Source organism: Phyllostomus hastatus, unplaced genomic scaffold (genome assembly GCF_019186645.2).
Source record: "Phyllostomus hastatus isolate PE091 unplaced genomic scaffold, TTU_PhHast_1.1 phas_contig_34, whole genome shotgun sequence".
NCBI classification, from domain to species: domain Eukaryota; kingdom Metazoa; phylum Chordata; class Mammalia; order Chiroptera; family Phyllostomidae; genus Phyllostomus; species Phyllostomus hastatus.
The window spans coordinates 57,312,863-57,337,525 of record NW_025333857.1 but is presented as its reverse complement, the minus strand read 5'-3'; the positions used below and the strand labels follow the sequence as shown (position 1 = coordinate 57,337,525).

Below are 24,663 nucleotides of genomic sequence, written 5' to 3'. Positions count from 1 at the left end.
GGAAAATGGTAAGAGGGAATTGTAACCCACCCCACCATTCTGTTGACATTGTTGCTGTAAGTGCTGACTCTGACTAATATGCAGCTTGTAGACGAACAGCATGTTTGTATAAGAGTCCTAGGAACTAGTATTAAAAGATACAGACTCCAACCATCTGCCATCTCAGCTCTGGGAGATTTGCTGACCTTGGCCATGGACCCGGGATGACGTGAAGGCGGGATGACTAACCCGGAATGATGCACACCGGACCATCACCCCCCTCATGGGAATGGACTGTGCTCGTCTGCACGCAGAGCACTTTTCAATCCCCTCCCTGGATCTCTTTGTTCTTCTGTTCCCCTCTCCCTCCTTATAAAAACCTCTGCCTCCACTGAGAGGTGGAGATGGGCTTTGAGAAGTGAGACCCCGGTCTTCCCAGGAGATGGACTTTGAGACAACAGTCCTCCATCTTCTAGATGGCCAGCACGGGAAAATAAACCACTTTCCTTTACATCTGCACCTGCCTCTCAAGTACTGGCTTTTGTAACGACAGGCAGTTGGACCTGCTTTTAGTTATAATAATGGGAAATTAGTGCTAGAAGAGCCCCAAGAAATAAGCTCTTTGCCAACACTATTAAACTAGTTCAGGACATATATGATTAGTTTTGTTCCAAAACTTGCTGTTATCTGGAACTTAGAAACCTGTACTTTTTATAGGGACAGTCTTACCCAGTAGGTATTAGTTCTCAGTCTAGTTTACAAAATTTAATAGTAATCATCCAATAGTTATAATGATGGCATTTATTGAGCTGGAAATCTGCTGTGTGCCCATGTATTATTCTAGATGCTAGGAAGTAGTAAGGGTAATATGTTTGAAAAAATGGAAGAAGATGAGGAACCTGAGTCCAAAGCCACATGACAAGACATTAACTTTATCAGTCAGCTACAGACTCTTAAAAACATAAGTAGCCATTGTGCTCCTGGATAAATATTCTGAGAAAAATAATGGCCTCTGCATTGTAGTGGGAAATATGAGGAAGAACGCTGTGTGAAAAGGCTTAACACAATTTGCAATACTCAGCAGTTACTCAATATATAGTAAGAGAGAAACAAAAAACTCATGTAAGGCAGGATTCAGTCTATGGCACTAAAGTGGATATAGAACTTAGCATAAAATAAGCATAGAACTAGAAGGAGTAATGCGTTTGGCCCAGTTGTTAGAAGGTGGTGGAGAGAGAGGGCTGTATTTTAGCATGTGGTCAAGGTCTAGGGCAGTAGAGGTGAACTGTCCACAATGCACGGTTGTGCGCCAGGAATGTGCAGCCCAGTGGGGTTTGTTTGTTCGTTTTTCTTAAAGGATAATTAATAGAGCAAAATACACAAAATCTCGCTTAAAAAGCATTGGACAGTCATTTATTCAGTGGCCAGTGCCAGGCACGATGCTGGGCAGTGAATGCAAGTGAATCATGCGTGGTTCCTTTCTGCGTGGAGGAAACAGTCCAGGGGAAAATTACTTTTGTCACAGCTGGAAGCATAGTGCAGGCTTGCCCTTCAGTGTACGGTTTAATGCATTACGACACTAAGTAATGTTACAAGAAACATACACAGCTGATAGAAACAATGTGCTCAAAGAGTTTAGTGAGACATGAAAATGTTATATGCAGCTTAATGCAAAGTGGAAGTTCGTCTTCTTTGTAGCCATCTTTTCCGTTATATTAAACTCCCGAAGTTCCAGAGCTCTCAGCAGCTTCCTTCAATGTCATACCTTTCTTTTTTGTTTGTTTCCAAAATGTGAAGCTTTAGGCCCAAATTGTTGGAAAGCATCAGGATTACCAGTTATTTCAAGGAAATTTGTTGGATTTCAGAACACATAGCATGACTCTGAAGGATAGATACCGTTATATGTTTCACATGTTGAATATGAGTAATTACTGTTTATGGCAAGGACATGACTGTTGAATATTCAGAGAATCATTGTTAATTTTAAGACTAGCTATTTCCGCATTGAATAAAGTGCACCAGGTTGACTTGAATAAAAACCCTGTGGCGACCAGGTGTGCCAGTTTGTAGAAACTGTCTAACTCTTTTTTCTCTCTCATCAAGTTTTGTAAAATTTAAGTGGAAAATAACATACAGTTTAAACAAAAACTTAATTTCTGACTGTTTTTTAAACATATAGCTGGCTGTCTAAGAAAAAAATGATCTATACAAAATAATTTTCTGAATTATTTTAGTTTTTTCTTTGTAGCAATGGATGCTAAATAATTTTGGGCATTTTTTATTATAACTTGTTTCTTTTTTATTCTTAAACCTGGTAACATTGGATTGCCTTCTTATAACCTATTTATTTCAGGTGTTCATATTCAAATTTCTTTGGGGAGAATGAAAATCTGATGGCCCATGGATTTTGAAAAGCCTGAATAAAATTGCAAAGGATGGTAAAGTTGAGAGAGCTCACCAACTAAACTGCTATAATATACAGTTTGTATTACAAGTGGTAACCTGGAAGGGAAAAGTAAAACTATTCTTAAAATAAGAGCAACTTTTTACAGGCAATACATTACCCTCTTCTGAACTTCAGTAGCAGCTATATCAGTGGTGCGATTGAACTTGGGTGTACTTATAATATTATCTTCAACATTGAAAATAAATTCAGGTCTGCCCTTTTTCTCTAAAATATCAGTGAAATTTTGGACTATTTATTACAGGGCCACAGTAGACCTTCTCATTGGTGAAATAATGCGGTATTTACTGGTAACCCTAACATACAGGGTACAGGTTTATGCTCCCACCCAGATTTGTGATGAGCAGATTATGTGATTGGAGAGCACAGCCCAAGCATTAGCGGTTGACATTTTTAAGACTGCTGTTTAAAAAGCTTTACACCTGTGTATAATTTAGAGATGAAAAAGCAGACTTCATTTTTCTTCTGTTTGATGAAAACTGGCTTAAAATATGTATGAACAGAGTCAAGAGCAAAACTGCACAAATGTGCATGTTGAAAAGCGCAACCCGCTACTTTGAGCGTGGTACACACGTTTACTGTTCCAAAAAAGGGAAATAGGAGACTCGGCCAGGAAGAGGGACTTTGAAGTGAACCAGTTGTTGGAGTTATTGGAATTCCCTGAGCCAAAGTGACTGTGCATTCTTCATCTCTCTAGCTAGCGTTTTGTGTCATTACATACAGTTTACAATTCCTGTCTACCTTGTAGCGATACACATTTTGTGCTATTAAAGTTCTCACGAAGCTCAAAAAAAGGAAGTTCACAGTAATGGAAATATTCTGTTATCACATATATAAATGGAAAACCTCTACTGTTGAATATACACATGGATCATGGTTAATTTTTTGCTCTTACAGTGTGTGTTGTGCTAAAGTAGTGATTTTTTAAAGATTTTATTTATTTATTTTTAGAGAGGGACGGGAGGGGGAAAGAGAGAGAAATGTCAGTGTGCCGTTGCTGGGGGCTGTGGCCTGCAACCCAAGCATGTGCCCTGACTGGGAATCGAACCTGTAAAGCAGTGATTTTTAAACTCCCAGTGCACAGTGGGGAGCTGATATGTATATGAAATCATGCCTCCCCTCAGTGCTTTGGGCTCCTCGCCTGTCAAAGGAGGAAGATGCCACTTATTCTCAGTTAACACGTAAAGCTCTGCTCAAAGATGTGTACCCCGCACTCTCTATTCACAGAGAGGGTAATTAGGCTAACGTGGCGCCCTTTTCTGAGACCTGGCACACATCTGGATGAGTGATAGAAAATGGTAATGCATTTTTAAAAATTCTCCTCGGAAAAGTAGTTACTGGACTTGCTAAGCATTCTGTGCTCTCACTGTTGCCCTTTCCTCTCACAGGTTACCCCTTCCCTACTGCTCCTCCTGTGGACCCGTTTGCCAAAATCAAAGTGGAGGACTGCGGAAAAACGAAGGGATGCTTTAGGTTGGTAGATCTGTGAGCTGGAAGACTTTAAGACTAAGATATTGATTTACTTCTCAGGGTAGCATCGAAATGGCAAGCCGTGCATTCTAACCCAGGGCCTGTACCCCTCCCTAACTTCAACTGCAATGTGGCCTGTTTCCCATGGCCTCCTCCGTTTTTGGTCTTAAAGGCCTTAAGCTCTCACACGCAGCTTGACACGGGAACATTCTTCATTTTTCACTGTACCGCCATTGGCACAGGTGTCTACTCCAGACCAATTGGCTGTATGAAGGAGAATCACGTGACACAGAATAGGTCCTTGCTCATTACGAGGGAGTGTGGATGGGACAGGCAATGATGGACATGTCTGATACCCAATTCCTTTTCAAACGGTCATGACTTACTGGTCTCTGTATGCTGCTACCTAGTCATTAAGCATTGATTAGTGTGGCCACCCTGTTATCTAGGGTGCAGTGAGTCCTTACATGATTATTGGTAGTGTTCTATCCGGACATGATGGGCTGGAGCTGGAGAACGGTGGTGCAGACTGTGGGCCTCCCACTTCGTTAGCTCTGTGCTGTTGGAAAAGCCTTCCTCTGTTTGAATTATTTTTTTCCTGAAACAAATTGTCCGTAAGCAAAGATTTCATTGACCGTTGCTCTGAAGTTTTTATTTTTATTTATTTATTTTTTTGGTTCAAGGCTTAAGGAGAAAAACTGAATTATAGGGGGTTTAAGCTTTCTTTGGATTACTAGGACATTTCTAAGGAATTTTTTTAAAATCCAATAATACTAATATTTAGGAAGATGGTCAGTAATATGTAATTCTGGTGATTGGGGGATATTTTTGAAAAGTGAAAGAATTTTAGTACCCTGTTGGCTTCGGAATGACCTGCTTCCTGTCTCATTCGTTTTTCCTTTAACTTTTTGTAACCTTTTTCACCCCAGTTCCATGTTTTCTGGAACTTACGTCTCATCCTGGCCGCTCAGAGTACCCGGCAGCTGAGTGGCCTGGTCCTTGCCTCCCTCCTCGATCAACACGTAGCAGATTCGTCTTGATCCTTCAGACACTTCCCATCCAAGTTCAGATGGTCCCACCCATTGCGACAATTTTCTGTCCTTCTGAAAATGGTGTAAAGCAGTGTTCCTCAAACTAGGCTTGTCAGTTCTTAAAGGATCCACAAGTTCTTTGTGAGAAAATGTAAACTTGTGTTTTCAAAACAGAAACAGCCTCACAGATGCAAGAACAGACTGATGACTGCCAGATGGGAGGGGGGTGGGTGAAAAGGGGGAGGGCTTAAGAAGTATAAATGGATAGTTATGAAATAGTCACGGGGATGTAAAGTACAGCACAGGGAAGGTAGTCAGTGATATTGTTCAATAATAACTGTGTGTGGTGTCAGGTGGGTGCTAGACTTACCAGGGAGATCACTTTGGAAATTACAGAAATGTCTAACCTCTGTGCTGTGCACTTAAGACTGATATAATGTGGAATGGCAAGTGTGATAAAAAACTTTTTAATTTTTTTAAATTTAAAAACTGTTCAGGTAAATTTAAAAATAAATAAAATAAATTTGTGTCTTCATTTCATTGATGCTTCTTTAAAAGATGAATGCATTCATAATCTGAGGATGTGGATAATCACCTTACACTGCTGCGTGCTTTAGTGTCTGAACCTGTAGTTGTGTTGGTACAAGTAGAGCAAATAGGCAAATTTTATACACAGATGAGGCATCCACACTTGGTGAGTATGGGATGAGGTGTTCCTTTGGTGCATTGGACATCCAAGGGTTTTGCAGCAGTTCAGGTGCAAGTGGAGGAGAGTGAATCATGTTGAACAGTAAGAACATGCTCAGTCAGAAGACCCTGCATGATAGAGTCAGACGTATTACATGCTTGAAAGCAGAATTTTACTTTAAGTAAAACTGCATCATCCATCACACGAATGATGCAAGTTTAAATGTCCCTGCTTTTGTAGTTTAGTTTACATGTATACTTAATTCACAACTTGGTATTAGCTCAATTGCAAATTTTAAAGTAAAAGGAACTGGTATACATTTAGTTAACAATAAATAATGTAAATTATTAAGTCAGAGCATCTTCCCCTCTAAAATGGATTCAGAAATAGTTCAGTAATAATTAGTATTTGAGAGACACTAATATAGTACACTAGAACACTGGCTGAGGGGTTGGAGGCGCAGGTTCAAGTCCTGCTGCAGCCACTGACTTACTGTGCAACCTCAGGAAAGCCCCTTCCCATCTCCGGACCCCTGTTTATGTGTAGATAAAGTGGAGCAGATCATCTCCGAGGTCCCTCCTAACTGAGTGAAATGGTTTTTGGGACCCCAGGGGGCAAAGATCCAATTTATTCAATAATGTCACTTAGCATCCTGCCTGATACATAGATGTTCTCTTAATGTATTTTGAATAAGAAGATGAAGGAGTGATGTGTGTTTTATTTATTAAGTGTAAGTCTTAGGTGCACAATTCTCTAACATATCATTTGTATATTCCATTGTGTGCTCACCACTCAAAGTACAGTCTCCTTCCATCACCGTATATTTGACCCCCTTTACCCTCTTGAGTAATGTCTCTTTTGATGTTTCCTACAGATACGGCAAACCAGGCTGTAATGCAGAGACCTGTGACTACTTCCTTAGCTACCGGATAATAGGGGCTGATGTGGAATTTGAGCTGAGTGCAGACACCGATGGCTGGGTAGCAGTTGGATTCTCTTCAGACAGGAAAATGGTAAGACACACATCATGCCAGAAGCTTATCTTTCTCTCTAGTTTGCTGTGTGACTTTAGAGTTTAGAGAACGGGTATGCTTATGTTTCTCTAAGCTACCATGCCGCTTTTAAATAGAAGATGATTTCTGGCATTTGATTGTCTTTTGCAAAGCATCACAAAGCAAAGACATTCATCAAAGCAGAATAATGATTATATTAGCATGGCTCTCTGGTTGCAAGTTAAAAATTCAAGCTAGCAAAACAGAAAAGGAAGGGTTGGTTATGAGAACACAAGATGTTTCATGGTACCTGCATTTATTAGCTATTTCCACAGAAATGCTGCATGAAAAGCCTCTCAAAGTACATGGTTTATAATAGTAAGCACTTATTCCTTGCTCACATGTGTGTGGATTGGCTGGGAATCAGCTGGGCTCCAGTCCATGGGTTGGATTCAGGTTTTTTTCCTAATCGTTCTGGAACCAGCAGGTACCAAGGCCTGTGATTTTTGTGGCAGAGGCAGGAGTGCAAGAGCAATCCAAACTTATTTCAAACTCTGCTCATGCCACAGCTGCTAACAATCCATTGCCCAAAGTCAGTCACACAGCCAAGCCCAAAATGAAGGGGCAAGGATGCACACTCCCCCTACCAAGAGGCCCTGCAAAGGTTAGGGTATATAATATCACTACAGGGGACTTGAGAACTGGGTCTAATAGTTCAGTCTTCCACTGTACCCCTGGGCAGGAACACATCTGGACCTCAGAAAGGACTGTGGCCAGGAAGAGCCGGGGCATCAGGAACCCAGGCAGCTGTCCATCTCCTGCCTCTGCTTCTCGCTGTGCCTCTGCTGTGTTCTTCCCTCTTTTCTCTGTAGCCCCATCATTTGCCACTTCCATGTTCCAGGGTGCTTCTGAAGCAGCTCGAGTTTATTAGGCCTCTGTACCTTTGCACATGCTGCTGCTCTGTTTAGAGGACCCTTTCTCTTCTCATTACCTGGCCTGCTTGAGACTCAGGCAGTGAGAAGAGGGCAGCTCAGCCCAGGATTACGGCACTGGTGGTAGTGAGTCATGCTCAGATTTTGGATGTGGTGTTTTAAAGGAGTTTATTTATTTATTTATTTTTAGAGAGAGAGGAAGGGAGGAAAAAGGGAGGGAAAGAAACGTCAACGTGTGGTTGCTTCTCACGTGCTCCCTGCTGGGGACCTGGCCTGCAACCCAGGCATGTGCCCTGACTGGGAATTGAACTGGTGACCCTTTGGTTCACAGGCTGGCATTCAGTCCATGGAGCCACACCAGCCAGGGCAGATTTTGGATATGTTTTGAAGGTCATGCATTAGGCTTTGCTAATGGATGATAGGAAGTTGTGAGTGGGTGGTAGGAAGAAACTGAGAGAGCAGTCCAAGCAGTCAGAGCTCCAGGGGCTTTGTTCTTGGAGACGTCACCAGGAGAATGAGCCTCCTTCCATTCCCAGCCCAGGCAGTAAGACAATGGGTCCAACTGGTAAGATGGAATAGCTATGAATCTACATCACCTATCTCCTACTGTAGTGTTGTGTCAGTGGGAGAAACAGGTGTGTGCCATGCCCAGAAGCTCGCTTGGATTGCAGTTGACTGTTTCCTGTCCTGAACTGTGTTTGCAGTCATGGTGCAGCTGTTATGATTATGGGGCTCGGAGCGGGGGTTTGATGGAGGAACATTCCAATATGATGTGCTGACATTTTGCTGCCTAAAGAGCTTTACAATACAGACCTCTTTCCTTCTCCTATTATTTTAAGAAGCACAGATTAATTTTTTTTAAAAACCTGATATGTTGGAAAACAAAATGGAACCCCTTTTAATTAGCCTTTAACTTTTTTGAAACCGTGCATTGTTTTCATATTAGACTTTATTGTTTAGAGAAGTTTTAGGTTCACAGCAAAATTGAATAGTTGGTTGGAGCATTGTCCCATGCACCAAAAGGTGGTGGGTTTGATTCCCAGTCAGGGCACATACCTACCTTGTGGGTTTGATCCTTGATTGGGGAGTGAGCGGGAGGCAGCTGATCAATGTTTCTCTCTCATATTGATGTTTCTCTCTCTCTCTCCTTTCCTCTCTCTAAGCATATCCTCATGTGAGGATTCAAAAACATTGAATAATGGGCATGGAAAATTTCTACACACCCTCTGCCCCCAAATAGACAAATGCCCCCCCCCCGCCATTATCGACATCTTACACAGAGTAGTGCATTTGTTAGAATTGATGAACAACTTCTACATTTTTTGACTTGTTTTGAAAAAAATTTTAAACCTACAGACAAGCTGCAAGGATAGTACAGTATTGTATATTTTACCTAGAGTCACCGAATAATAACTCTTTTATTGTGGTAAAATGTGCATAACATAAAATCTACCATTTTAACCATTTTAAAGTATACAATTAAGCCCTGGCTGGTTTGGCTCTGTGTATTGGGCATCACTGGTTCAATTCCCGGTCAGGGCACATGCCTGGGTTGTGGGCCAGGTCCCCGGTTATGGGTGTGTGAGAGGCAACCGATTGATGTTTCTTTGGGACATCAATGTTCCTATCCCTCTCCTTCTCCCTCTCTTCCCCTCTCTCTAAAAATAAATAAGTAAAATAATAAGTTAAATTTAAAAGAAATAAAGTGTACAATTCAGTGGCCTCAATTACATTCACAGGGTACAACTATTACCACTATCTAGTTCCAGAACGTTCCCACAAATGTTAACATTTTGCCACACCTACTTTATCTCTCTACTGCTTCTACTTATTATTATTATTTTTACTATTTTCTGGGAACTTTGGAGATGAAATCAATTTACTTATTAAATTCAGGAAGTTCAACACTGATCTGTGACTATTACCCAATATACTGTCCATTTTCAAATGTTGCCGGTTGTCCTAATACTGGTATTTATGGGAATTTTTACGTTGTGACCTGGGATTCTGTCTGGGAACACCACACCATCAGTTGTCATGCGTCTGTGGTCTTGTTTATTTTGAAATAGTTTCTTAAAAGCCTTTGTGTATGTAGTCTTTTATGACATTGACCTTTTTGATGATTATAGGACAATTTTTCTTTTATAGACCGACTCTCCATTTGGATTTGCCTGATTGGTTTTTCATGATTAGTTTCGTTTATGTGTTTTTGGCAGGAATATTAGGTAGATGGTAATATTCTCCTCTTGGAACATCACAACAAGAGGCAGTTGATGTCAGCCATTGTGATGCTAACTTTGGTCACTTGGTTAAAGCTTTTTAATGACATTTAAAATAATTTGGGGGATGGGAATTCAAATTACAGAGGCAATGGAATATATAGGGTCCAGCATAAATAAGGCCCCCTTTTTATTATAAAACCTTTTGTTACAAAATCATAAGCAAGTAATTCTGTAACATAACAGTATCACACTCAAGCACACCATGTGACATTTTAGGTGACATGTTCAAATTGCTGTCCATCTTGTGCAAGACATTCACATACCCTACCAAGCACACTCAAACAGGAGTTACTTCTGCCACACCCCGTATATTTCTGCGTGAAATTTCTTTTTAGCAGAAAAGTTTGCAAAAAAATGTTCTTCTTTGTTATTTTTCATGTTAGGGTGGCGATGACGTCATGGCCTGCGTCCATGATGACAATGGCAGGGTCCGCATACAGCACTTCTATAATGTAGGCCAGTGGGCAAAGGAGATTCAGAGAAATCCGGCCAGAGACGAAGAGGGAGTTTTTGAGAACAATCGAGTCACCTGCAGATTTAAGCGCCCTGTGAACGTTCCCAGAGATGAAACCATCGTTGACCTGCATTTGAGTTGGTATTACCTGTTTGCTTGGGGTCCGGCCATTCAGGGTAAGCTTACATTTTGGCATCTGGATGAAACACCAGACACCGCTGTGCTGGTGTTCATTATTTATTGGACAAGAGAGTGATAAGTGCTTGGAATAATATTTTTAAAAAGGAGAAATGATGCTGCCTTCAGAAGTTATAGTGGACTGATCACACACAGGGACATACACAGGGACAAGCTGTGCACAGGCATAGCCAGAACAATACAAGATAACATATGATGAGCTAAGTGCTTAAAGAAACAGGTCATCTGTCTGCTATTTGTGGGTGTGGGGGCTGTATTTTATTCTCACCATGTTCCCATGCATTCCTCATCATATCCCTGAGAGGTGTAGGTACCTTGTTTTAGCAAGATTAAGGAACTTGTGCAAGGCTCTATCACTAACTAATGAGAGAACTAATATTCCATCCTAGGTGTGTCTGACTGCAAAGTCAGTGATAACTCTTAGCCATTATGCTCTAAGTGTAAAAATTACTGAGCAGGAAAGGGCTTCTGGAGACATCTCTAGAGATTGACAAATGTATCAATAGTACTCATGTTGTGACTAAACTGATGGTCACAAATCCACCAAGTTATCCTTTAATTCAGCCCCTTACTCCTTGAATTTTATCATCTATAGAAATTGCCTGGCTGTGTTGTTGAAATGAAAGTCAGTCAGCAGGTCTGGGGTGAGGCCTGAGACTCTGCATTTCTAACAACCTTCCCAGTGATGCTGGTCCATTGATTGCCTTACTGTGGGTGACAAGGCTCTTCCACAACAAAGACCCGAGGATACCACGAGACCTTTGAGAGGCTGCTAAAATCAAATTACCCAGTGATAGCTCTGGCTGGCGTAGCTCAGTGGATTGAGCTCGGGCTGGGAACCAAAGTGTCCCAGGTTCGATTCCCAGCCAGGGTACATTCCTGGGTTGCAGGCCATAACCCCCAGCAACCGTACATTGATGTTTCTCTCTCTCTCTCCCTCTCTCTCTCTCCCCCCCTCCCTTCCCTCTCTAAAAAAATAAATAAAAAATATTTAAAAAAAAATTACCCAGTGATCAGCCCCAGCATTCCCGGGGTTGATCAGCCTCATGGCCTGACCAAAAATGGACCTGAGTTGTTTGCAGTCCAGAAGGAGAGTCTTCTGGCTCCTGGGAGCTGCATCTTTCTTTACCGTGTGCTCATTAACTGTGTGTTAATGCCTGATCTGCCTTTTTTTTTCCGTCAAATTGTTTCCACTGATAGTCTGAAGATTTCATACCTTTTTTTTTTTTGCCTGTTTCTATTTAGGAAAACATTTGGATGCCTTCATAATTGTGACATTTTTCCCATTTACTTATTTCCCAGATTACCAACAGTGGATCTGCAGTTACATCTTTTAGTGCCCTGGGAAATGAATTATATCTTAGCCTGGGGAAATGAACTCATTTAAAATGATGTGCTTTGGCATCTAAAACTCTGGATTTGTGCATTATTTTTGCCCCTTGGTAGCTGTGTCGAGCCTTTATCTAAATTCTGAATTCCAATTTCTTTATCTCTAAAATGGGGATAATAAAGATACCAACTTTATAGGCTTATTGTAAGCATGAAATGAAAACAAGTATTTGAAATTGCTTTACAAACTGGAAAGTGCTGTACTTCAGAAGGTCATCTTCTTACATATGTGGCATAATAGTCGACATTTCAGGCCTTCCTGCCTGGCCTGATAACATCGCTCAGGACTTCTGTTCTGCTCATTGTCTCCAAGCAAAACAGGCACATCCCCACCCCATAGTCAGGCTCCTGTTCTTCCTGTCTCTTGAATGCCCTTCTAACACCTCTCTGTTGATCAGAACTTTTCATTCTCTTAAGGTCTCTCAGAGGTGATTGAAGCAGGGTGTGGATTAGATTTCCCTTAAGGGAAGCATGAGCTGCTTGGTTAAGCCTAGCTGTCTGTGTCAGTGATCAAGGAGCCAGTTAGGTAGGACAGGTGAGAGGGACATGTTGAGAGGAAATTCTCCTGCCAACCGGTGGAGTTTGATGTGTGCCAACAGGAGCCAGCATGGACACTGGGACAGGGAATCGATGTCACGTTCGGCACGGCTTCCCTAGCAGATGGGACTTTAAAAACCCGCACTCTGAGCTCTATTTCCAAACAGACCTTTGCCCTGAGCTCTTCTGCCTTAGTTTCCCTAACCCAAGTTTCATGTGGATTATTCCTAGGACTCGTACCCATATGGAGGTTCACGTGGCTTAGGAGGGCAGGCACTTCTCATCAACAGCAGTTCTTTCAAGTTGCCTGTACACACAGCCTTTTCCTCTTTCCACTTCTACTCACATTAAAAAACAATTTTCCTGTCCAAATATTTATTCGGTACTTTAACCCTCCTACTTCCTGTATTGTCCCATCCCACCCTGCCAGAAAGACACGGAGACACACACACACACACACACGCCGAGCACACAGCACACCACACGCTCCCTGGTCTGGCCCAGGCAGGCTCCCCTTTGTCCGCCAGACAACGCGAGAGAGGCTTCCCCTGGAAGGGAGTGCAGTGTGTTCAGGAGTTGTTGACAATCCATGTATCAAATATATATCCTTGAGGGAAAAAATTAGTAGCTCTTCGAAACCAAAATATAGTTTTCCCTTTGGTATTAACAAGATAAAACCCATTCGAGACCTCAAAAGCAGGCATTCATACAATAGTAAGGAGCAGGCTTAAAACTGGGGTGCCACGGAGAGACCAATGGCATCATTCTGGTAGGGGGTGTGCAGATTCATGACAGCCAGTCTTTTTGGATGAATTTAACTAATTTCTCTGTTCTTTGCTATAGGTGCAATTATAGAGAATTCTGACGGTCTTATACCTGATTCCAGGTCTTTATAATTGCTGCTTACATATTCAACACGAAAGGCTTTGTTGCATTTTACTATTGTTTATGTATATCATTTTAAATCTGTGCTTTTTTTTTTTTTTGATTGCTCCCTTCCTTCTTATTTCTTTCCTAAGGCTCTATCACCCGACACGATATAGACTCGCCACCAGCTTCGGAGCGCGTTGTCAGTATTTACAAGTATGAAGACATTTTTATGCCGTCAGCTGCCTATCAGACCTTCTCCTCTCCGTTTTGTTTGCTTCTCATTGTTGCCCTGACTTTCTACTTACTGATGGGAACCCCTTAATCACAGCTGCAAAGCCAACGAGTTAAATGAGTTAGAAAGTATATATATTCTTAAATAATAAGCAGTGTAATTTTAGCTTCTGTTATTTAAAAAAAAAGACTCATATGGTTTCAGCTTTTTGGAAGAAAAAACAAGCTTCTTTTCTAATCAAAGAGGATTGTTTAATAATGACCCCATACTTTTGGGAAGAACTTAAAACTTTTCTAAGCACCGTCAGATGTTTTCTTATTTGAATTTCACAACATCTCTGAGTTGGCTCGATGAAAATTATTATTGCCGTCTTACTGAATGGGATTTGAGACTCAGGAGGGGTGCCTTTCTGTGACCCACATGCCATGTGTCCTTGGCCACTTGGTCAGATGACACGCAGCAAGGTAGACAAAGAGCTAAGTGTAGAAATCACGTCTCTAAACAACCTTTACTCTTTCAGCTATAGCTCAGGGGACTCCCTTGGAGTGTTACTAAAGAGAACTTCACTGGATGACGTAGTTCACCGTCAGCTAAACTTTTAGGCAGAAGAACTTTCAAATTTCCATAAAGCTGAAGTGCTTTTGGGTAATTACACAGCTAATGGGGATAATGGAGGAGCTTACAATGATTTGAAAATGGTTCGTGTTTTTTTTTGAAATTTCTTCTCAGTTAGTGAGTAGGTACGATAGAACATTTTTTATTGCTGTTGGAAAGGTTAGGAATAGAGTTGAGTGTTCCTGAAGATGTAAAATTATGTTAATGATAGAAAATATGGACATTTTTAGTGGAATATGGACTCTTCTGCCACTGTGTTTTATAAATGAAGGTATTCATCTGTGGTTGTAGCTAATTCTGTTGTCAGAGTCAGCATACACTGAGTATAATTAAATAGTAATATAATAGACAAATCATCTTTATAAAAATTTTAAGCATTTTGACAATAAACCAATTTTGCAGATTGTGGAATTTGGAGTAGAAACTTTTCAAAGATGAGATTTTTTTTTTAAATCAGCAAATGGGAAATGACCCATAAAGTGAATTCACCTAGATGATCCATTCAGACTTGTTCAGGCTTGTAAATTGGATTGGCAGTCCGCATGATTTATAATAATGCTTTGATGTAATGTATTTCCTATTTTTTCAAAGGACTCCAAAGGTTCCTTTGTTTTCAATGTCTGTGTTAACAGCCCGTTTAGAAGAAAAGACTCTTACGGATGTGGTTCTGCTGCTGAGGCATTCCCATTGCAGAGTTTTGGGGTCCCCTTGGCTTGCCCCCCTTGCTTTAAAGCTGGATCCACCTGTGTGGGTTTTTTGATTAAACAAACTGGAGACTGTGATTTCTATCGCCATCCTTGGGATTCATGTCAAAGGTGTAAATTCCCCTTTGGGGAGAGCTTTCGAATTCTTCTGGAACTGAACAGAAAGAAGAAAAACATGGACATTCTGCAACATTGCACAGTTCACCAAGCTCATCTGAGGAATGTAGGAGAAATAACCCTCATTGCAGGTGGGTTAGCTGACAGGGTAGCTGACGTCAGGTGAGCAAAGGAACTGGGTAGGACTTAAAGCGGAGACATTTGGTTCAAGTCCTTGGTTCCACCTGATGACCATCGCCCCAAAACTAAGCCCTCTGGCCGTGGCTGAGGATGGTGGTTTAGTAGTGAAGACACTGAGTATGCGGGCACCCACATTGTAAATAAAAGAGCAAATATTTTTATATTTCATTCTCTAATGTGTATTATAGTTCAGCTATACATAGTTTAAAGTTAAAGAGAGACTTCAGCTAGTCCCTGTAGCTGGCAGGGAAGAAGTAAATGAATGGATTTTTATTCTGCTTAACATTTCAGGTCAAGCTACTTCTTTCATGAATTGGTCCTACTATGGTTACCAATGTTGCACATTGTGCTCAGAACTTTCAATGATATCTCACTGCCATTAGCGTAAAATGCAAGCCACTTTGATTACCTCCAGTATCTTCTTTTGTCACCACTCCTCACTTGCTCTGACCCAGCAAGACTGAACTGCTCTCTGCTCTTCAGGCTTGCTTTCTTCCTCCTCCTGTCGCCTGTGCCCCAACATTCTCCATCCACTTCCTGTGCTTGCTGAACTCCTGCTCATCTTTCAGGCCACAGCTTAAATACTTCTTCCTCCAACCCCCCTGGACCAGGTAGGCTTAGGTCCCTGCCAAACGCTCTTGTAGCACACTGGGCTTCCCTATCACAGTTACTGTAACTGCTGGCGCCTCCTCCCTGCTAACTCCCTAAAGCAGGAAGTAGTCATTTCTTGGTATTCATCATTGTCACGCACACTACTAAGTGGTAGGTATTTGGCAAACATGTGTTGAATGAGTAAATAAACAAAACAGTACTTCTATGGCAAGCTTCTTTGGGTCAGAAGATGTGTATTTCATAGACATTGTCAAACTGGCCAACATTTTTATACTCTTCCACCTACAGTCAAACCATAAACCATCCCTTTAGTAAACACTGAATTCTGTCTTTTCAAAGATAAATGAAAGATCATTAGTAGCAATGCTGTTTTGCCCTGCAAAACATAGGTGACATTCTTAGTAATAACCATGGCTCAGAAATAAGAATTCACAGAGCTGGGAGGCAGGACAGCATTTAACCATCATCTCAGAGAATCGTCAGTTTACAGACACATTGGAGTTAAAACTTCGTAGACTTCAATTTCATTCATTCTTAACTAATATGAGATAATCAACTCCTATTTTATCTTTGCATTCCACTTTCTAACATTGTACTTGTTGCAGGGAGAGACCCACCTGTGTTTTTGTAGAATAACAATGCTAGCTCTATGTATAGTGCTGTTCTAAGCACTCTATGTGGATTAACACATTTAATCCTCACAACAAACGTGGGAAACAGATTCTATTATTAATCCGATTTTACAGATGAAAAAACTGAGGGTAGTCATTTGGCATAAATTGCCAGGGCTGGGAAGGACTTTAGAGACAGTTTAATCCGATGCACTTGTTTTACAAAGGGGCAGCTGAGGCCTAGGGAGGTGATATGGTTTCCTACACATTCATGCCTTCATGCACTTTCATTAAAACTTTTATTAAATGGAACCTACTATCCACACTCAAATTAGCTAGAGTAATTTACAATGAAAAGAAGGACTTTGTATAGTTATATTTGGGGAAAGGAGAACATTTTACTTTCTATCAGCTTTTTTTTTCTTTATTTTATTTTGATTATTTTGCCAGTCATTTTAGAGCTTTTAATAGTTTTATTTTAAATTAATACACAGATTGGGTAAGGCTAGTATTTGTCTTGGTTCATTTTTAAAAATGGCTTGCCTAAAACCTGAGTCTTCTAACTTGGACTCCAGTGCACTTTTATTGCTCCCCAGTAGTCTCAAAGATAAATTGGTAAACACCATTTCAGACAAAATACGGGAGCCCTGTTTAATTAAGTTAGCTTTTGTCATTAAGGAAATCCCCAGTGGTTTTCACTACTATTTCTATAGTTAACTTTACTCTCTATACATAGGATTTTGTGCCTAAAAGATATTACCACTGAGGCTGTGTATCATTCTTAGCTCTAGCCTAGGGGGTCAGCAAACTTTTTCTAAAGGGGCAAGGTGGTAAAACTTTTAGGTTTTTTGGTCTCTGTTTCCAACTGTTCAACTCTGTCATAGACCATTCAGTAAACCAACGAGCGTGGCTGTGTTCCCATAAGCCTTAGCCAGCACTGAAATTGGAACTTCACCTAATTTTTACATGTCATAAATGTTCTTTAGATTAAAAAAAAACACATTTTTAAAGTGGAAACACCCTTCTCAGCTTGCAGGCCACACAAACATGGGCTGCAGGTTCCCCTGGCTCTCAGCTGAGAGACACACCCATGTGTCACTATTGATTGTAAAGTACACACTGCCGGCAACGTGTTGCTGGTTGATTGTAAAAATATTGAAATTAGTGAGCAATTGGCTTATAAAGTACAGTTGACTAATTGTTATCGTGATAAAAGCATTCCCAGGCACTTCCATTCTAACGGGTTTTCTGGAGTTGATGCGAAAGTGTTGGCTGTTAAGTCAGGGCTGGGTAAGCAGCAGCATTATTTTATCTAAGCTGCGGTAGTCACGGGTGACTTTTACTGATGCATTGCTCTTCATAGTGGGGATTACCATGTTTCATTTCTTTTCCTGTAGACATTTAAACAAATTTTAATCAAAATCTGCTATTGCTACCGGAATGTTTTACACATGTGACAATGTCATCTACCTTGTGTGACATAATGGAAAAATGTTAGAGATCCACTGAAATAGAGCAAATGCTGAGATGCGTATACTTTGTTGTATATAATTGTATTGTATGCCTTTGTTCTCTAAGCAGAATTGGTTATGTTTAGTGAACAGTTTGCTTATTCTTGGTGTATATATATATATATTTGTACATACATGATGAGGTCTGTGTGTGTTTACACATAAATGCCTAAAGGTGTGTTTACACATGTATACATACCATGACTATCTGAAGGTCCTTGCTGAGATTGTTTCTGTTTCTGATCTCTTGATGACTTTATAGCCCAAGGATAAAACATTGTGTGTATACAGGCAAAATGACCCTGGAGTTTCTAGTGACTCAGTTTATAGAAAGGATTCCTAGGTCTTTTATTAAGCCTTGCCTCCTCCATTCAACATTATGTGAATTCTTAAGAACATTTAAGGTATCACTGTTGAGTATAGCTTTTCTATACTGTTAGTTAAGAAACTAAGACTCGTGTTAATGGAGTACACAGCATGTTGATGCAACCCATACTTGGTTTGTATTTAATTAGATTCTTTCTTTAGCTATTCAGTTGTTTAGTTTCAGGTTGAAGTTCTTTGTTTTTCTATTTAATAGATGACTTAAGTATAAGTTACTTTTCATGAAAATAGTGGCTACGCTAATGTGATTTTAAGTATGGCTGAAAAACTTAAGTGAATCATTTATCTCTGGAATTTTTCATTTAAAAATATCCTGATATTTGACCAATGTTTTCAGTCCCCCCCCACCCCCACCCCAGATGTTTGCTATTAGGCAAGTAGCTGTTCCATTCCATTCTTTTGGAGAGTAAGCGATTCTCCCGGGTTGCGGGGTGTTGCAGGGGTTGTGGCATTTGCGCAGGTCACTGGAGTGGGTACCATTTCATCACACAGAATGTCCTGGCCACCTGGAAGAGTAAATGCAGCTTCTCCACATGCCTTATTCCCACAGCTGCGCTGATATGCTGCAACAATCTGGCTCCAGGAGTAAGAATATACTTTTTTGAGATTGTCTATAAAATACTATTTTGTAAAAATGATGCCTTTAAATAGACATTGATGGGTTATATTTGTTTTATAATAATTATGTACCTAATGTTCAACTGTGATTGATTTTGAGATTTATGTGTATTTATAAGCCTGTCCCATGTGAATTTTTACTCTAAGATGTGTGGTACCTTACTAATAAAGACAAGGATTTCTATTTATGTAAAGTAGCAATATTCCTAAATGCTACCTAAATGATTGTACTGTCGATTTGCCATCACGAATACTTTTATCCTTAGAGGATTATATCACAGTTAGACTATATTAACTAGATTTAAACTTTAAAATATAAATTGTCAACATGGTTTGAAATTCATCCTGTTAATGTAATTAAAGGAGGTTTATAATTCCTTAATGCTTTGCTCTGGTGCATTTTTGGTTTTCTATTTGTTTCTTTTACATCCTTTAATCAGTAAAGTCTCCTTGAAGTTATAGACCTGAAAGAAGATGACAGCCTTTCTTGTTCGACAAAGAGGAAAATTACGTCGCAGTAGTCAGGAAAAAATCCTTGGGGAGAAACCATTTGCAAAATAAATCTGTATTTATAGCTTCAACTTAATACCTTTGTGAAATAGTAAATGGAGGCCTATAGTGATCCCATTTAAAGTGTGTTACTTGGTTAATAGTGCATAACTAGCTAGAAGAATTTCAATTATTAGTCTTATTGGTAACTAAATCCTATTATACATTAAGAATAGTTAAAGTTTGGTCGTAAAGCCTTATGAATTATCAAAGAGTTATTGAGATTGCAGGATGTATAGCTGAACTGCTGGTACTACTTGGGCTGGGTTGAGAAACTCAAGGAACATGGATAAAGAATCATGAGGGGAGGACCCCCCTCCACAAAAGTAGAGTTATCCTCTGGAGGGCTACCACTTGTAGCACAGGCTTCCCCTGCTAGGTGAGTGTTCTAGAAACCTGTCTGTACCAGTGCACCAGCTGGTGGTGGTGTGAGAGGCTGTGTTCAGCTTCAATGAATCGTTTTTGAAGACTCTGTCAATGTGTTTGCCCATTTGATAATGGCTTATTTACAAGTGCACCTGCCCACACCACACTGAATGTTCAGCAATTTTTGCTGAAAAAAAAAAGGCATGACCCCAGTGCCCCACTCTCTCTATTTACCCGATCTCACACCAAACAACGATTTTGGTTCCCCAGATTAAAACTGTCCTCAAACATTTTTGCTGATGTGGAAGAGGTGAAACAAAAAATGGCAGAAGCACTAAAAGACATCAAAATCGACGAGTTCAAAGACTGTTGTAGCCAGTGGAAATAAAATATATCGATAGGTGTATTGCATCAAGTGGAGAGTCCTTTGAAGGTGACTGAAGTTTAAACATGTAAAACTAAATACAATGTTTTTTATAAGTAAATTTCAGGGTTCTTTTTCTAATAAAGAAATTCCTGCCTCATAAGCATTACCACATTCTGCACATAGGCTCTAATCCTCATCCCCCAAAACAAATATTTTGTTTCGTTTTTGGTGTGTTAGGTGTTCCCTCTGGTATTTATTTTGCACCATTCTCAGGAGGTAGCCCAGATGTCAGTCCTAACCCTGGTTGATGTTTGACTTGGAAATTTCGTAAGGCTCAGTCCCAGGTCCAAGGGCCAGGGGGGAAACTATAAGAGACAGCTGAAGTGGAGAGGATGGAAAATTCACCTGCATCCAGGAAGTCAAGAAGCTTTCATCATTTGTTTCTTCATCCACTCAATACATATTTATTGAAAACTCTTATGTGCCAATCCCTATGGAGGGCTCCAGGAAGGACAGCTTTTGATCGCTACCCCGAAGAGACTCACAGCCTAGTTGGGGAGTCAGACACACAAACACCATGTAATACCTGTTCCTGACTGCTGCGGTAAGAAGATACTCAGGTGTGGTGCAAACCTGGACTAGGGACACCCTCATCCAGCCTGGTGAGCCAGGAAGGCGGGAGGTAGCAGTGATGCTGCATCTGAAGGAAGGGGCAGGAAAGCAGGCCACGGGTGTGAAGAAGCATCCCCAAGAAAGAGAAGAGCACCCTCAGAAGAATAACCATAAGGATGTGTTTGGGAATCACTGTCACTGGGCAAGGTTTGTCTTAGTTTCCTACTGCAGCTGTAAATGAATTACCATACACTTCGTGGCGTAGAACAACAGAAATGTATTCTCTTGCCGTTCTGGAGGGCGGAAGTCTGAACGGAATCTTATGGAATGAAAATCACGGTGTTGGCGGGGCTGCTTTCCTCTGGGAACTGCAGGGGAGCGGATCCTTCCTTGCCCCTTCCAGCTGGTGTAGCTATGCTTATACTTTGGCTCATGGCTTCACTGTGCCAATGTCTGTCTCTGTGGTCAAATCATTTCTTCTCTTCTGTCTAACCTCCCGCTCACCTTCTGATAAAGACACTTGTGATTACATTTAGGCCCCACCTGTATAACCGAAGCTAGTCTCCCCACCTCAAAATCTTAATCTTATCTGCAAAGTGCCTGTTACTACATAAGGTGACACACTTCTCAGGTTCTAGGGATTATGCCCTGGATACTTTGGGGGCCACCACATTCTAGGGGATAAAGGATGAGGCAGGGAATGGTGAGAAGTAAGACAGAATCCTCACCTTGGACCTTGGATGTTGTAGTAAAGAGTTTGGACACCTTCCTACAGGGTAAGGAGGCTTTGAAGAGATCAGATTACATTGGAAAGATCATACTCCCACTGCAGAGAATTGGGAGTGTGCAAAAGGGCAGAGACATTGGTGTGATACCAAGAGTGTATAAACAAGTGCATATGTCAGTTTCTGTTCACATCCATTGATAGATACATTTATGCAACAAGAAATCTTTCATTTTGTAATTAGAGGAAGAGAACAGAGACTTTGGTTGGAGGAGGGCAGAAGAGATGGTTTAGTTTTTGTTCCTTCACTGACCCTTTGAATGGGTTTTGAGATGCTGTGGTTAGAGGATTCCAGGTCAGACATGGAAGGAACTCTTCATGAGAGCAGATAACAATACACTGGGCACAAGTGATCTGGTTTAGGACTTGGGTGACAAAAGGAAGACTTCCCTTCCATCTCTGAGTGGAACCCAGCTCTGCTTTGGTACCCTGAGGATTAGAAGTTTGGAAGTATCCAGGATCTGGGAATAATGACACAGGCTCTGGCAATCTTATGACAGGCACTGAACTCAGTGAGCTGTGGGGGCAGCAGGGTGTACATAGGGTGGTTGGTGGTTGACTCATGTTTCTGGGTATATGTGAGTCCCCCTTGAAATTACTCAGGATTTTTTGGGAGGGAGACTGAGGCACTGTTGTTACATAAATGAGAATATAAGTCAGTGTAAAATGGATACTGAAAACAAATGTGACTAGAATTTGTTAGCAAAGCAAAATGTAGGACAACTGAAACAAAATATTTACAGAGTCAGAGTCCATAGACCACTAGAAAAACAAAAATGAGAAGGAAAGAAATTACTTTTTCTTTTACTTTAAAACTTACTGAAAAAGAAAAAAAGCTTACTGAAAACAAAAGGGATAATTTGCAAGATTTCAAAGCACTCACATGTTGGTTACTCATTAAAGGCTTCCTCATTTACTTTCCCTCCCTCCCTTCCGCTTCTTAAATAAAAATGCAGATTTTGAGATACAGCCTGTAGGCTTGGATTCTAGACCCTCCCCAACGGAGCAAAAGCACCTTGCACTGCCCCAGACCTTCTTTTTTCTCTTCCAAGACAAGAGCGTCTGTCATTATCATTCTCCTGTGACAGAGGGGAAATTGGGATTGGGGGCTTAATTGACCTGACATCAGTTCTCAAAAAGAGACAGTGGCAATAGGAGACTCCGATCTAGCGCTCTTTCAGGAATCTAGATTGCTCCCACACTGACTCCTACGCCAATAGCTGTCAACGGTAGTTGCACATTACAGTCCTCCGAGGAGCTTTAAAAAATATGCCACAGGATCCCTGTTAGACCAATTAGCAAAGCAGTTAAGAGAATAGATGTTAGGAGCCAGACTCGGAGTTCGAATCCTTCCTTTGCCACCTCCTAGCTGTGTACCCTTGGCAAGGTGCTGAAATTCTCTGTGCTTCAGTGTTCCTCTTTGCGGGACTGTTCTAAGGATTGAGTTAATAGGAATGAGCTTCTATGAGGCACTTAGAACAGGGCCTGCCGTATGGTAATCGCTATTTAAAATTCTGCCAAATATACCAGAGTACATACTTTGTGTTTATTCATAAATCGATAAAATAGAATCTGGGAATCAGTCTTTTAATCAGTACCCCTCCCCCGCCCCCCCGGATTCTAATGAGCAGCCTGGGTTTTCAATCTGTGAATGTAGTGCCTCTTTAGGGATTCCGCTTCCCGCAAAATTGACATTAACCAATGGGTGAAGGGAATTTTTTTTTTTTTCCTATTCCTCTCGTAAGATTTTGAGCTCAGAAACCTGTTACTTGACTCCTGCAGGGACCAATGAGAGAATGGAGCGAAGGGATTTGCCCTGTACTCTCTGGGAGTTGTAGTTTGCTAAAGGTCCTGTAATGCTCGGTGGCCAATTAGAAACTACAACTCCCACGACGCCGCGCGCCGTCGGTCCTGCCTCTCGCTGGCGGCACTCGCCCGGCTTTACTGTACGGGCTCTCGGAGGCGGCGGCAAAGCCACCATGGCTGACGGTAGTGGCGGTCCTGCCGAAGCGTCTAGTCCGCGGGAGTCCCCGGGCCGGGCGCCGCGGGTGCCGCGTGCCGTCGGGCCCAGTAGCGGCAGCGGCTGCGGGGAGACCCCGCGGACGCCGGCCTTGGCGCTACGCTTCGACAAGCCCATCAAGCAGGCCTTCTACAACACCGGGGCCGTGCTGTTCGTGTGCCTGTGCTGCGGCGCCGCTGTGCTCGTCTACTTCATTTTGGAGGCCTTCCTGCGGCCGCTGCTGTGGGCCGTGCTGTGCGGCACCTTCCTGCACCCCTTCAAGAGCTCGCTCACGCGCCTGGGCCGCCACTGGCTGCAGCGCCTGCACCGCGCGCACACGCCCATCGTGCTGGCCGCACTGCTGCTGCCGCTCTGCTTTGCAGACTACGGCGTCGAGGCCCTAGGCGAGCAGGCGCTGCGCCGCCGCCGGCTGCTGCTGCTGCTCGGCACCGGCGGCCCCCTCCTCTACGGCCTTTACAGCCTGGGCAGCTACCTGGGTGTACAGGTGCTGCTGGCCTACGTCGGCGAGCTCATTTGCCGCGGGCTGGACTACTTCAGCAGTCTGTGGGTGAGTGAGCCTTGGCCCGGTCCCTCCGGGGTCCCGGCGGGCACACAGCACCCTTCTCTGCAGCCCCAGTGCACTGGGGTGTGATGCTGCAATTCCTCCTTAATGTGCAAGGACGACCAAAGGTCCACACCTGTGCGGCAATGTCAGTCTCCGCTTCCTTCCCTTGCATTTGAGGAACTTGGCACACTTACCTCTAAGGAGAGGACGGGTGTGGTTTGAAACAGCCTCCCTGCGCCTCCCCGCCACCATCCTAATAGACCCTTTAAGGGGGACGTGTCACCTGTTGGGAATCACTTTTCCGCTTTGCGAGAAGGGGCTTAAGAGCATTGGCAGATGGACTTGAATTTACTCCTGGTCGTGGGGGTGAGGGATGTTGTGGCCATCTTCAGTTCTGCTCACGTGGGACTTTTCTGGATGTCAGGCCTGGAACGGACCATAGAAATCCTAGTGGAGCCTGTGATGATATGAGAGGTGACTTCTTACCCGTCTAGGGATACTTAGGGACAAGTAGGGGACTGGTTGACTCAGATTTCTCAAGTCCTAAAACA

The 24,663-nt window shown here is 42.0% G+C and overlaps 2 protein-coding genes across 2 annotated transcripts in view; both read left to right on the top strand.

Moving 5' to 3' along the window:
• Positions 1-19,228, top strand: part of FRRS1L (ferric chelate reductase 1 like) — a 29,880-nt gene extending 10,652 nt beyond the window's left edge. Inside the window, 4 exon segments of the mRNA XM_045840885.1 lie at positions 3,832-3,916; positions 6,507-6,645; positions 10,222-10,468; positions 13,436-19,228. Coding sequence (XP_045696841.1) covers positions 3,832-3,916; positions 6,507-6,645; positions 10,222-10,468; positions 13,436-13,608 — 644 coding nt within the window. The 3' untranslated portion in view covers positions 13,609-19,228.
• Positions 19,229-23,488: 4,260 nt separating this feature from the next.
• Positions 23,489-24,663, top strand: part of TMEM245 (transmembrane protein 245) — an 82,300-nt gene continuing 81,125 nt past the window's right edge. The window contains exon 1 of the mRNA XM_045840224.1: positions 23,489-24,115. Coding sequence (XP_045696180.1) covers positions 23,528-24,115 — 588 coding nt within the window. The 5' untranslated portion in view covers positions 23,489-23,527. The remainder of the gene's footprint in view (positions 24,116-24,663) is intronic.